Source organism: Dendrobates tinctorius, unplaced genomic scaffold, assembly GCF_039654945.1.
Source record: "Dendrobates tinctorius isolate UK_male_01 unplaced genomic scaffold, ASM3965494v1 ptg000166l, whole genome shotgun sequence".
Classification (NCBI taxonomy): domain Eukaryota; kingdom Metazoa; phylum Chordata; class Amphibia; order Anura; family Dendrobatidae; genus Dendrobates; species Dendrobates tinctorius.
In genome coordinates, this window is record NW_027361833.1 from 589393 (window position 1) to 603052 (window position 13660).

A 13660-nucleotide genomic window follows, 5' to 3' on the forward strand; every position below is an offset into this window, starting at 1 on the left:
AGGGGGCACTAGAAGGTGAGTATGTCTATTAATAATAATAATATTATTATTAGTATTATTAGTATTATTATTATTATTAATCCATTCTTTAAAAAAAAAAAGTTTATACTGTTGGGCAACCCCCTTTAATAGTAATGCTACAGGATACAGAGACCATTGTATGCTTTCAACTTTATGGCAGCTGTTCACAAGAGCTCAGGGAAGACCTTTCCTAAAATGAAGCCCAAGGATTGAAGACTTGTGCAGATTGTCGGCCCCTCTTCATGTGGAAACTACAGCAAGCATCCGATATCCTATAGGTGTTTCAAAACCTCAGCAAGAATATTTATTTTTTATACTCCCTCTATACCCTACTGCAATCCAACTTGCATAGCACATGCTGAAGCCATACCTAAGTAGTTCTTTCACTATTGTCATCAATGAGCAGTAGAAGCGGGAATGTTCATTAGGAGGGCCAAGAGGGGCCGAGGAGTGATTTGTGGATGATGGACATGTGCTGTTTATACCCTTTGCCAACAAATTTTGGGGGCATGCCTGTGAGTATGATTATATCCGTACACTACTAGGCCAGTAACCTGTTAGAGCAGTTTGTTGTGAACAGGTCTTGACAGATTTCCCTTAACCCCTTCCCGACATTGGGATTTTCTGTTTTTGCACTTTTTCTTCCTTCCACTCTTCCAAAAGCCATAACTTTTTTTTCTTTTCCCCGTCAACATAGTCATATGACGACTTGTTTTATGAAGATTTGTTTTTTGTGGATGAGCTGTTCTTTTGAATAACACCATCCATTTTGCCATGCAATGTACTAAAAAATGGGGGGAAAAAAATTCAGAGTGCAACAAAATATTCTGAGACCTGTAACATTGAACATTGTACATTTTCCAGTCTTTGTAGCTGTCTGAGAGCTTGTTTTTTTTGCGTGGCAAGTTGACTTTTTTTAAATTGACATTTTTTGAGTAAATGCAATGCATTAGTCTTCCTTATTGTGTTTAGCGATGTTGAGGAGGCCAAAAAAAAATATAGAATTCTGGTGTTTTGTTTTGTTTTTTAATAGGGTAACTGATCGGGTTAATTAAGTTATGCTAGATCAGACGTTTACACACACAGCACCACTGCATATACCGTGTGTGTTTTTAATGGAGGGGGGTGATTTGGAATTTTAAATAAAGTTATAGTCCTCTAAGGGGACTTGAACCTACAATTGTTTGATTGTTTATGCCATATACTGCAATACTATTGCATAGCAGTATATTGTGAAAATCACGTTTTCTTATGAAGCTCAACCACAGGCTGGACACTATAAGAACACCATAATGGCAGGCACAGGGGTCATTATCACACCCCTGGCTTCCATAGCGAAGCAATGGAGCACCACGATCATACTGCAGAGGTTCGACTGCTGCATGCCGTTAACGCTGCTGCCAGTGAATGACAGCAGCATTTAAGGAGTTAACAGTGACTGGAGATCTGTTCCATTTGCTGCTCTTGGGGGTAGATAATGGCTGAATACCACAGCCATCATCTGCCTGGAAACATGCAGGTTCAGCTTCGGAAACTGCATCAAAGATAGGGCTCCAACGTATGACATTCTAATGTAGTACATCATATGTCAAGAAGGGGAGAGTACCTGTCACCAAGAAAAAAGTTGCCAATTTTTGCCCTTTGTTTCATTTAATGTCATCTTTTATTTTTCTTTAAATCCACAATACATTTCCAGCGATTTGAGCCATTATAGTTTGTGCTAATTTTTATGGTCAATACTAATTGGTCTTGGCTCGCGGGATTCTCTGGCGGCGTGGCTCGCGGGATTCTCTGGCGGCGTGGCTCGCGGGATTCTCTGGCGGCGTGTCTTAAGGCTGCTCTGCATTTTTATCCTGTAATCTGCTCTGCTTTGGAAACGAACATAAAAATGAAAGCTAAATAAAAAGGGCCTGTATCTCTGCAACCAAATAGTTGTTGTAAAAAAATAAAACCGAATACTCAGGGAAGCATTGTGAATAAAATAAGAGCATAGGTGGCCACTTTTGACCTGATTGCAGGTCCTCTTTAGCAGGGCTGTGGAGTCGGAGTCGGAGTCGGTGCTCATTTTGGTGGAGTCTGAGTCGGAGTTGGAGTCGGTATAAAATGGACCGACTCCGACTCCTAAAATATATAATAAATTGGGTACAGTAATTCAATGCAGGATGTGCTGAATATTTTTTCTTAGGAATTTGGGAAAGTTATGAAATGTCCTATAAATGGCTGTTCTATTCCTGATCTAAGGCTACATTCACACACAGCGTTTTTCCTGTGTTTTTTGAGGATACGTTTTTCAGCTGCAAAAGCTGATCATCTTTTTAAAAAACCGCATCACCTGAAAGGTTTTTGAGCTCATAGATAATGTTTTCAATAGCAAAAGCAGATTAGAAATCTGCTCTATATATCCATTTATCCATATCTGTCTATCCATATCGTATCTGTACCAAAAAGAATGAAAACCGGGTAGTACACCAATATATATTCTGTTCTATCTAAATATCTTGATTATGGGATCATAAAAATGATTAAATGTCTGAGGTTCACATTGTACTACAATAAATTTTTCACTTAAATATAAGCAATATGTGTGGGAGTCGGAGTCGGTGTAAGAGAAATTGAGGAGTCGGAGTCGGAGTTGCAGGTTTGGCTTACCGACTTCACAGCCCTGCTCTTTAGTGTAGAGAAACTTAGGTGGCATTTACGGATCATTGACTTGTCACATATGTACTCCCAAACCTTGTGGAAAGTCTGAACCGAAGCGTGGAGGATGTTTCTAGCCGTGAAAGAAGGCCCAGCTCTTTATTCACACTCATGGCTTTAGATTAGGGTGTCCAATAAGCTATATGGGTGTAATGGTCAGGTGTTTACATACTTTTGACCATAACGTGTATAGTAGTTAAAATGTAATTAGTCTATAAATAACTTTTTCAGTACTTGGGGAAATATAGTGTTTAGCTCCAACACCAGATTACCTTTTGAAGCTGTTCCAAGTGTAGAGAGGAGGCAACAATGAAGGGAGGATTTGACATGAGTGTCATATTTCAGGAGCATTTAGACTTTGAAAAATATGAGCATATGGTGTTTGTAATCCTTCCTGTGACACCAGCCTTCTTGTCTCCGCTTACAATCAGTTGAGATCAGTTCACCCAAGTAACCAGGCTTTCTTATGTCCCCTCCAGACTCTGGTTTTAATCTGAATAATTTACAAGTATATTTCTTCATTAAATGTGCTAATACTTGTGGGTCACAAGTTTCTGATTTATGAATCAAAATTCTGAGACTGGAAAACCAGATTAATTCATTAACGGGTTTACCACTTGTGTTTTTCAGTCTCTTGCTGATCCATTGCAGCCGCTTTGGTGGAGAGATCGGTTATGTGCTTCTAGGGGGAGGAGAGGTCAGTTATGTGCTCCCCCTATCTTCAGTACATCAGAGTGTGTCTGCACTGATAATGGGAGGAGCATGAAACTGATCTCTTCTCCCCTCTGAAGCTGCTCACTAAACTTCCTGGCGTAGAAGCGGCTGTGAAATGACAAGAGGCAATGATGAATGGGGGACCCACCCCATACTGTGTGCACGCTACCTGCATAGTCGGCATGCATGTGCAGCACTAATGGGTTGGGGTTAAGGCAGCGCTCTCTCTGGCCACGTGGTCGCTTGTCAGTCAGGGAACTGCTCAGTAAGCAAATTGAGGGAGGCCATGCCAAGGGTGCACCAAAGCCCCCTCATTTGCCTATTTTTATATAAAGAGTTTTCAAACTAATTGTAATAGTGAAATGTATGCTGCTATTGTGATTTTATATAGACTAAAGGGGGTTTTACACATAGCGGTATCGCTAGCGATATCGCTATAACGTCACCGATTTTGTGACTTTATAGCGATATCGCTATGTGTGATACTTGCCTCCGACCGGCTCCCCCGCTGTCCATCGCTGATCGCACGAGAATGTCTGGCTCCATTTCTCGTCGTCAGTTTCCTGCTGGGGCTTCCTGCTGTGACGACGAGCGACGCATGGAGGCGGGCGGGAGGACGCCAGGATCTCTGTGTGTGAAAGGTGAGTATCATGCGCTGCATCGCTGTGAGGTCTGCCTGTGTGACAGCTCACTAGCGATCATTTAGCGATGCACCAGCGATCCTGACCGGGTCGGATCGCTGGTGCATCGCTAAATGTAAAAGGGCCTTAAGTCCTCTACATAATTGTGGAGTGTGTCATTTAGTGCCTTCTGGACATCTGTCAACTCAGCAGTCTTCCCCATGATTGTGGAGCCCACTGAAACAGACTAAGTGACCTTTTTAAACGCTTAGGAAGCTTTTGCAGGTGTTTTTTGTAAATCTAATTTACTGAGATAATGACATTTGGGTTTTCATTGGCTATAAGCCTTAATAATCAACATTAACAGAAATAAACACTTTAAATAGAGTAATTACAAACAGAGTGATCTATCTAATGAGTTCCACTTTTTGTATTGATGAACTGAAATAAATTCACTTTTTAATGATATTGTTATTTTATGAGAAACACCTGTAGATAAGTTGCCTATATTCCTGGTTACTGGTGCCTTGTGCTTTCCACTGCAAGGTCAATCTCTCTGAATGGCTCCTAAGTGAAACCAGATCTCCAAAAGATTTCCTTTGAAAGGATTTCAGAGACTTTATGGGATTTTTTTTTTCCTTGTATAAAAAAAAAAAGGTCTTGCACTTTGTCTCAAAGAATTGTGGGTGTAAACTTGGCAAATTTTCTCTGCAAGCCAGATTTATGAATTGTAACTTTTTGAAACGTCTCAGTCAATTTCAAACTCACTGCATAAGGGAATTACGTAAAAGACACACTTATTGTATCGAAAGATGTGCCAAATTTGTCAAACTACATACAGGACTTTGATAAATTTGGAGAAACTGCCACAAATAAAACTGACCTTAAGGCTATGTGCTCACGTTGCCGAAATGCTGCGGAATTGTCTGCAGCATTTCCGCAACTCCCTGCCACGGGTAAAACGCATGCGGAATTCGCATGTGTTTTCCTGCAAAACGCAAGCTTGCAGGATGCTAGCGCTTTTCCAAGCAATTTGAAGCATCGCTTGGAAAAGTGATTGACAGGTTGATCACACTTGTCAAGCATAGTGCTTGACAAGTGTGACCAACTTTTTACTATTGATGCTGCAAAAGTAAAAGATAAAATGTTAAAAATAATTTAAAAAATATGGTTATTCTCACCTTCTGATGGTCCCCGATACGTTCTGTTCCCAGGCGTGCTTTGCGCGAAGGACCTTTGTGACATCACGGTCACGTGATTGCAACATCATCTCAGGTGATTCGCGCAATGCATCCCTGGGAACGGAACGTACCGGGAGCGCCGCTGAGGACATCGGGGGGCCATCAGAAGGTGAGAATAACCATATTTTTTATTTTAATTCTATTTTTACAGGAATATGGTACCCAGGGCCTGGAGGAGAGTCTCCTCTCCTCCAGACCCTGGGTACCATCTGCACATGAAGCGCTCACTTTTCGCATGGTGGGCATAGCCACATGCATAAAGTGAGCGATTCAATGCAATCCTATGGCGGCGGAATTTCCTCGATTCCGCAGATTTAATGGACATGCTGCGGATTTTATCGCTATGCGATTCCGTAGTGGTAAAATCCGCAGCATGGGCACAGCAATTGCGGAATCCCATAGGATTGCATGGGAATGCATTTTATTTCAGCGTTTAAGCGTTTCCGCTGCCGCAAAAACGCGGCGGAAACGCTTAAAAATGCAACGTGGGCACTCACTCTAAAATGTAAATTCATAATACATTTTCCCTCCACCAGCACAAAGATTTTGTGATGTCATGATTTTTTTTCTTAATTTGTTCTCTTTTTCAAAAAGGATGAAGAAGAAGAAATCAAACTGGAAATCAATATGCTGAAGAAATATTCCCATCACAGAAACATTGCCACTTATTATGGTGCTTTTATCAAGAAGAGCCCTCCTGGGCATGATGATCAGTTATGGGTAAGCTGAATATCAATACCATCTATTGATGTACTTTTACATATACAGAATTTTAGTCAATTTCCATTTGATCTGACCAATATCTGCCTCAGAATGCCTTTACTTGCTGCTATAATGTGTAAGATTTTATGCCTTACAGCTTTCGGAACTATACACTACTAGTTGACTTGTGTTTACATGTGGCAATTCCTTTGTACGCTGATAATTTTGTGCTCCTAGTCACGTGGTACAGAGGTGCGGCACGAATGTCTACATGGGTTGTCAAAAGGGGGGGGGTCAGACTTTTATAGTTTGTTACTTTGTTTTCTGGGACCTTTATTTTGATGGCCTATCCTTAAGATAGGTCACCACTATCTGACCGGTGGGGGTGAGTTGTGGACCTGCACAGCTCAGTCAGTGGAATAGTGGCCAAGTACTGCACACCAGCCTCCTATTGATTCGAATGGGGGGCGGGGGGAGGATGTGCAGTACCCAGCCATACCCACTATTACATTTACGGAGCTGTGCAGGTTAACCGCTCTCAAAACAAAATAGCAACGGTATGCAGAAGCATACTGTATGTCACAAGTTAACACACAGGTGCTACTAATGTAGGACAGTCAAGAATCAATCGCGATAATACATAAAGCGAGGATGTGGAAACCACAAAATATTGCGACTGGAGATCCATATAATTAGATTAAATATCATCTTTATTAGAAAGTGGACAAAATTGGGCAAATGGGGGGAACTGTGCAAACAGCAAACAAAGTGCAATAGTGCAATAACACGCAGGTCGGCCGCAGTCAAACATAGGCTATTATCATAGACACTATAGATGCTCAGATCAATATAAAGAGGCCTATACTATATCCAAATATGCTCCAGACTGGGACAACTGGTAAGGCAGTAACAAGGCTTAACTAAAAAAAATGCACCGTTGAAACGGCTACGCATAGCCTATCCAATAATCACCCCACCCAGTGGACTAATGCCCATCAAGTGTTATATACATGTGCTCCATGTCTTATCCGGCTAATTGCCATTAAAATTCTAATGCTGCTGCCAAAGGCACAACTAACTCCGCCATTGAGCACATGTATAACAGCCACTGGATACTACTAGCACTGGAGGACAAATGTGCCGCCCACCCAGACGGGGTTACTACCCCACAACACCATTACCTCAAATAGAGCCTTCAGGATGACCGGGCAGTCCCCACGTGACCCCGACGCGCGTTTCGGAGCACTAGATTCCTTTCTCAGGGGGGCATAGATAACCGGCACATAACGCACACTTTTATATATGGCAACCGGATGTGCCGCGGATGCGTCGCCCGCACGTCCCATTGCGGGTAACGCCTACCACCCATGATGCGACCGGAAACACGTGGGCCCACGTGATCCGGAACCCGTCATGTACAGGGCCCACCACACAAAGAGAACAGCAAGCGCGCATGCGTAGCACATAAAGAACACCGGCGCCCATCTTGCAAAAGGGCAAATAGAAGGGAAAAACGTGCACAAACAAATATAATTAAAACAGAATAGAGCGCAATGCTCTGGACATGTCAAAGTGTGAATATATTAACATCCATACCACATCATTGTTGCCGGAACTCTAAAAGGACAAAAATCCATATAGAAAAAATGGACATCCAGTCCCCATACTATAAACGCCAACTTTTAAGTGGTACCCATATGTGTTTTCCATATTTATCCATTATGGATTCAGCCTGGACACTTTTGTGGCCCATGAATGGTGGAAGATGCTATGATCTTGGCTGAGGTGGTTTCTACCATGAATAACTTATGGATGTTTATACTACGAAAATATTATGGACATCAGTTAATATGGACTTTGTTATATAGCTTTTGTTCTCTTCTATCGATCTATACGAGATGTGTTGCCTCTCAGTTGTCCCATAGGCTTATAAATATTTATATAGCAATACATTGTGAGATGGGTTTTCTGAATGTACGCAAATATTTGGGTCTATAGTGACACTGAACGTCATGCGACGGTCATACTGCCTCGTATATGTAACCATATGAAAAGATCCAATTTCTAGTGGGGTTTGCTGGTTCTGCTGGGTATCTGTTTATATACGGTGCTGATATGTGTGGGACGGTTGGTCCTGTGGGGGTAATATCCCCTTGTTATTGGGGTCGATGGATTGGGGGGTTTTGAGCTCAGGTCATCAAGGTATTGTAGGGGTGATCAGATATTTGAATATAGACATCTGAGTATAAATATGGAAAACACATATGGGTACCACTTAAAAGTTGGCGTTTATAGTATGGGCACTGGATGTCCATTTTTTCTATATGGATTTTCGTCCTTTTAGAGTTCCGGCAACAATGATGTGGTATGGATGTTAATATATTCACACTTTGACATGTCCAGAGCATTGCGCTCTATTCTGTTTTAATTATATTTGTTTGTGCACATTTTTCCCTTCTATTTGCCCTTTTGCAAGATGGCCACCGGTGTTCTTTATGTGCTGCGTATGTGCGCTTGCTTTTCTCTGTGTGGTGGGCCCTGCACATGACGGGTTCCGGATCACTTGGGCCCGCGTGTTTCCGGTCGGGTCATGGGTGGTAGGCGTTACCCGCAGTGGGACATGCGGGCGACGCGTCCGCGGCACATCCGGTTGCCATATATAAAAGTGTGCGTTATGTGCCGGTTATCTATGCCCCCTGAGGAAGGAGCCTAGCTCTCCGAAACGCGCGTCGGGGTCCCGTGGGGTCTGCCCGGTCATCCTGAAGGCTCTGTTTGAGATAATGGTGTTGTGGGGTATTAACCCAGTCTGGATGGGCGGCACATTTTTCCTCCAGTGGTAGTAGTATCCAGCGGCTCTGTTATACATGTGCTCAATGGCGGAGTTAGTTGTGCCTTTGGCAGCAGCATTAGAATATACTGGCAATTAGCCGGATAAGACATGGAGCACATGTATATAACACTTGATGGGCATTAGTCCACTGGGTGGGGTGACCATTGGATAGGCTATGCGTAGCCGTTTCAGCGGTGCATTTTTTTAGCTAAGCCTTGTTACTGCCTTACCATTCGTCCCAGTCTGGAACATATTTGGATATAGTATAGGCCTCTTTATATTGATCTGAGCATCTTAAGTGTCTATGATAATAGCCTATGTTTGACTGTGGCTGACCTGTGTGTTGTTGCACTTTGTTTGCTGTTTGCACAGTTCCCCCCATTTGTCCAATATTGTCCACTTTCTAATAAAGATGATATTTAATCTAATTATATGGATCTCCAGTCGCAATATTTTGTGGTTTCCACATCCTCGCTTTAGGTTAAGAGCTCTGCACATTCGACTGACACCTGGAACAGCTGATCGGGGGTGCAGGATATTGCACCCCCACAGTGCAGATATTAATAACCTATCTCAAGCATAGGCCATTAATATTAAGATCACAGACAACCCCTTTGATTGTCAGAACATTTGTTGTGTATATATAAATCATTCAACCCTGTTTTGACTATCTCGGTGGTCGTGAACAACTACTGAGTTTTGTAATGATTTTGACAATCGGTGAAATAAATGCAATTTATCAGTTTTTGTACATGGCTGGTGAGGCAAATTTTAGTGAGATCAGTCTGCTGGAAAACTTAATCCATTAAGACTGACTTTTCATGTACTATCCTTGCATGAAAGCCCATACCTTTTATTAAATTAGGTGCACTTCTTGGTTTCTAAACTGAAAATTGGCTACAATTTTGGTTCAAATCATAGTTAATCCCACAAATCCCTACCCACCCTTTAGAAAGCCACAAAACGAAAAAAGTTGCTACGTTTTTTGTCCAAACAAAAAGCTGTGACATTTAGGCAGTGGTGTATTCCCCCTTACCCTTTGTCTGCTAACTACCAATAAAACTGCATCTCTCCTAAGGAGTGATCGTACTTTACCGTTCTAAGAATAAAAATGATACATTCTGTTGTAAGTGTAAGCCAACAAGCCAGTAGTAAGAATCAATGACAACGCTAGGGAGCGTAACACCAGATGTATTCATCTTTTCACATCTTTTTGGAAAAGAAACAAAAGTCCTTATTTAATAGAAACTGGTGTTGCAAAGTTTGAATTGGCAGCCATGGTGATCCCCCCACACACACACACACATTGCAATTCTCATAGATGATCATCATAACAGCAATACGACCAATGTATTGTCCCAGGTGCTACCACCATTCTGAAAACACCTCGTGGCTCTTGTTGCGGATCTTCCACTGTTTTCTAGCTTTGCTGCTGTACTGAATGAATGCTTTTGGTTTCTCAGCTTGTAATGGAGTTCTGTGGTGCTGGCTCAATCACTGACCTGGTGAAGAATACGAAGGGGAACAGTTTGAAAGAAGATTGGATTGCTTATATCTCTCGTGAAATCCTGAGGGTGAGAAAGAAGTGCTCTCTTTTATGTGTTCCTGCAACTTTTTTTTTCGACCTCTGAAATATTAATCGTGGTTAAAAGCTCTGGGAGTTTTCTAGATCCATTTAACAGCATAAAGGACACTTCTTACATTCATGTAAAACTTTACATGTAAAAGTACACAGCCTGAGGGTAAATTATCCTTAGTGTACTATGTACAAACACGTGACAGCATTTGCGAAGACTGTTGGCTGGGAATCATCCTTTTTATCAAGTTATACATTTTCATAATTCCTATAGCAAATATTACACACAATGATCTAGGTTTTATTTACATAGTATGACAAGCTACTTATTTTTTTTTTTTTTTTTACTTTGCTCAGTACTCTTCTATGATGTTGAGAATGTGTTGACCTCTCTAAACAAATAACGTAATGTTCTTTTTAGGACATATGCCATGGGTTAAAAGCACATCTTAAAATCTAACTCTGTTTTTTATTTTTAATCAATAGTAAACCTGAAAATAAGAAACCTTTGTAATTTTTCTTATTACAGAAAGCCATTTCATTCTCCTTATGGACTGATTTCTCATTATCAAAAGTCTTAGTTCACGGGTAAAATGTGTGTTTAATAAATATAGGCTTTCCCATTACAGAGCTAGATGACAGTTGGTGCTCATAACATTCTATGGAGAACTGTGACTGTTTCAGGAGACTTTGCAGGAGAATTCAGATGAAACTTCCTTCATCTGAATTCAGATGTTTTTTTGTGTTGGAAGTGAAAAATTAATCCAGGGTGCAAAATAGGCAAATATCTCCAACAAGAAATATTAAGTTGCTTATTTTCATGTGCACTATTGATTTATCAAATAATTAAAGGACGGTCTCTCTTTAAAGGGGTTGTCCGGTCAAAACCGATGTGTGACTGCAGACTTATGAATTCCCCCAGTGCACGCATGGCGCGCTGTGGGGATTCAGTTTTCAGACCAGGGACCGGAGGGCATGTATTATTTATACATACCCCTGTCCAGCTTTTGCGGCCTCCCTCTCCATACAACTGTGTGGAGCGAGGCCACGGCCACTGGCTGGGGGTATGTATAACTCATACATACCCTCCCGGTCCCTGGTCTGACATCGGCAAATCCCTGCAATACGCAATGTGTTTCCATCTTTTGTTCATCACATTACCAACTGCATCCCATTTTAAGCTAGAATTAAGTTCCATGGTTTACAAACTGTTGAGTCTCTGCTTTTTTTTCCCTTAATTTCATCATACTTTTGTATTATAATATCTCAACAAGTCAGTCCTGCATCTTTTCATCAAGTTCACTATAAAACTCAGACTGTTTTATTTCATGTGTTCTGTATTTAAGGGCTTAGCTCATCTCCATGCTCACCACGTGATTCACAGGGATATCAAAGGACAGAACGTACTGCTGACGGAGAATGCAGAGGTGAAGCTGGGTAGGTACCTACAACAGATATTCACTGCGCACATGATTGAGCCATAATGAGACAAAATCCAGGAAAATCTTTACATATAACAGTAGCAACATAGACAAAATAAAGTTCTCTTCTGTCTGTAGCCTCTCTCTTGCAGGTAAGTAGGCGGCACCATAGGTGGTCAGCGCACTGTAAACAAATGCCGTAATCTGTACCAGTGGGTGTGATTGCAGCGCTTTCTTTGTGACGAGCGCTGACTGTTCACTGTCGCTGCCTCTGCCCCTGCCCCGATAATATGTGTAGAATGGGACTTACCTGCAGATTAGCAATATGGCTTTGGGAAAGTGTCTTTTGTTTTCTTTTTCTTACGACAGTTTCCCTTTAAAGAAAAATGTATGCTAGGTTGCATGCCGTAAAGTATTTGATATGCTATTTTTTCCTTTCATTAAAATATTAATTTCTCCGTTGTTGAGAGCAATGCCTCAAGCAGCGTTTGGATTTAGAATGATCCTAAATGATAGGCAATGTTTTCCTAACAGGCTTCTCAGGCCATGCTGAGCTAACCTAAGTAGTGCAACGCTTCAAATCGGACATCTATTAACTAGACCAAGTTTCCATATGCATTATGTCACGGTTCATGCAGTATAGGTGTAAACACTGTCTGGGACAATGACCCCATTTTCGTGTTTTTGTTTTTATGATCACTAGACCACATGAGATGAACTCCTATTTGTATAGCATACCACAGAGATTCTTCAGACTTGTGGAAGTTATAAATAGACCTAGCCCACAGACACATGGTCCCACTGTGAAGAAACCAGATTATATCTTCATTGCCCAGACGGCTATGTTTTTGCAGACCTGGAGGAATTGACTTTTTGTCCGTATATTTGACTTGGGGATTTAAGTGTGGATTCTGGTGGGTCAAGAAGACAGACTTGCATATCATTTAGCATACTATATGTCTGTAATAGTGACTTGTACATAGTGTGTGTTTATCTGTGTTTATTGTGAGCTGATATGCTAATTGTGTATTGTATTCTATAACCAGTTTATTGACTGTAGATAGGGAAAGGCTGTGAGGGTGCACTGAAGGACACTGGGTAATTCTAAAAATAGCTTACCTGCCTCGAATATAAAAAAGACCCTGAGACAGAGAGACCAGGTCTCATCTCCTAGAGCTACCAGTCTGCACAACACTCAACAGATGAGAGGAAGGACTGCAGCCAATTCATCATGGCACCATCACAAGGGATACGGAACTATGATTCTAAGGGAAACAACCTAGGAGTGATCGGCTTTTGGATAATGCAGTAGTGCAAATTGATATTGATTACATGTCATCTGATGAGTGCCTAATGAGTGTTCAGAACACTTTTACAGCTTGTATATCAGCTGATTATACAATCTTTAACTAGACATGTGTTTCAAGACCTCAATGTGTGCGCCTGTCTCCTACAATGTGTGCTCTTGTCTCCTGTAGTGGATTTCGGCGTCAGTGCACAGTTGGACAGGACAGTAGGTCGGAGAAATACATTTATTGGTACACCATATTGGATGGCTCCAGAAGTTATAGCTTGTGATGAAAACCCAGATGCTACCTACGATTACAGAGTAAGTTGAACACTTCGATTTTTTTATAGGACAATGTAAAAACTGTAGTACGGAGTTTAGATATCAACTCTTGGTTTGTTTTTCTCACGTACTTGTTATTCACTGCCGTTCTATGTATTTGGCATAAGCATTTTGGTTGGCTTGATGGCAGTATTACATAGTCTGTAGGTTACATATGACTGCACCGTTGTGGACTGTTTTGTACAAGTACTGCTTAAAGGGAATGATC

The 13660-nt window shown here is 41.4% G+C and overlaps 1 protein-coding gene across 4 annotated transcripts in view; it reads left to right on the forward strand.

Annotated features, from left to right (window-relative positions):
- MAP4K4 (mitogen-activated protein kinase kinase kinase kinase 4) overlaps positions 1 to 13660 on the forward strand; it is a 255310-nt gene that overhangs the window by 141128 nt on the left and 100522 nt on the right. For all 4 annotated transcript variants that reach the window (XM_073550642.1, XM_073550644.1, XM_073550643.1 and 1 more), the window contains exons 4-7: positions 5888 to 6013; positions 10289 to 10399; positions 11748 to 11838; positions 13301 to 13431. In XM_073550642.1, coding sequence (XP_073406743.1) covers positions 5888 to 6013; positions 10289 to 10399; positions 11748 to 11838; positions 13301 to 13431 — 459 coding nt within the window. The remainder of the gene's footprint in view (positions 1 to 5887; positions 6014 to 10288; positions 10400 to 11747; positions 11839 to 13300; positions 13432 to 13660) is intronic.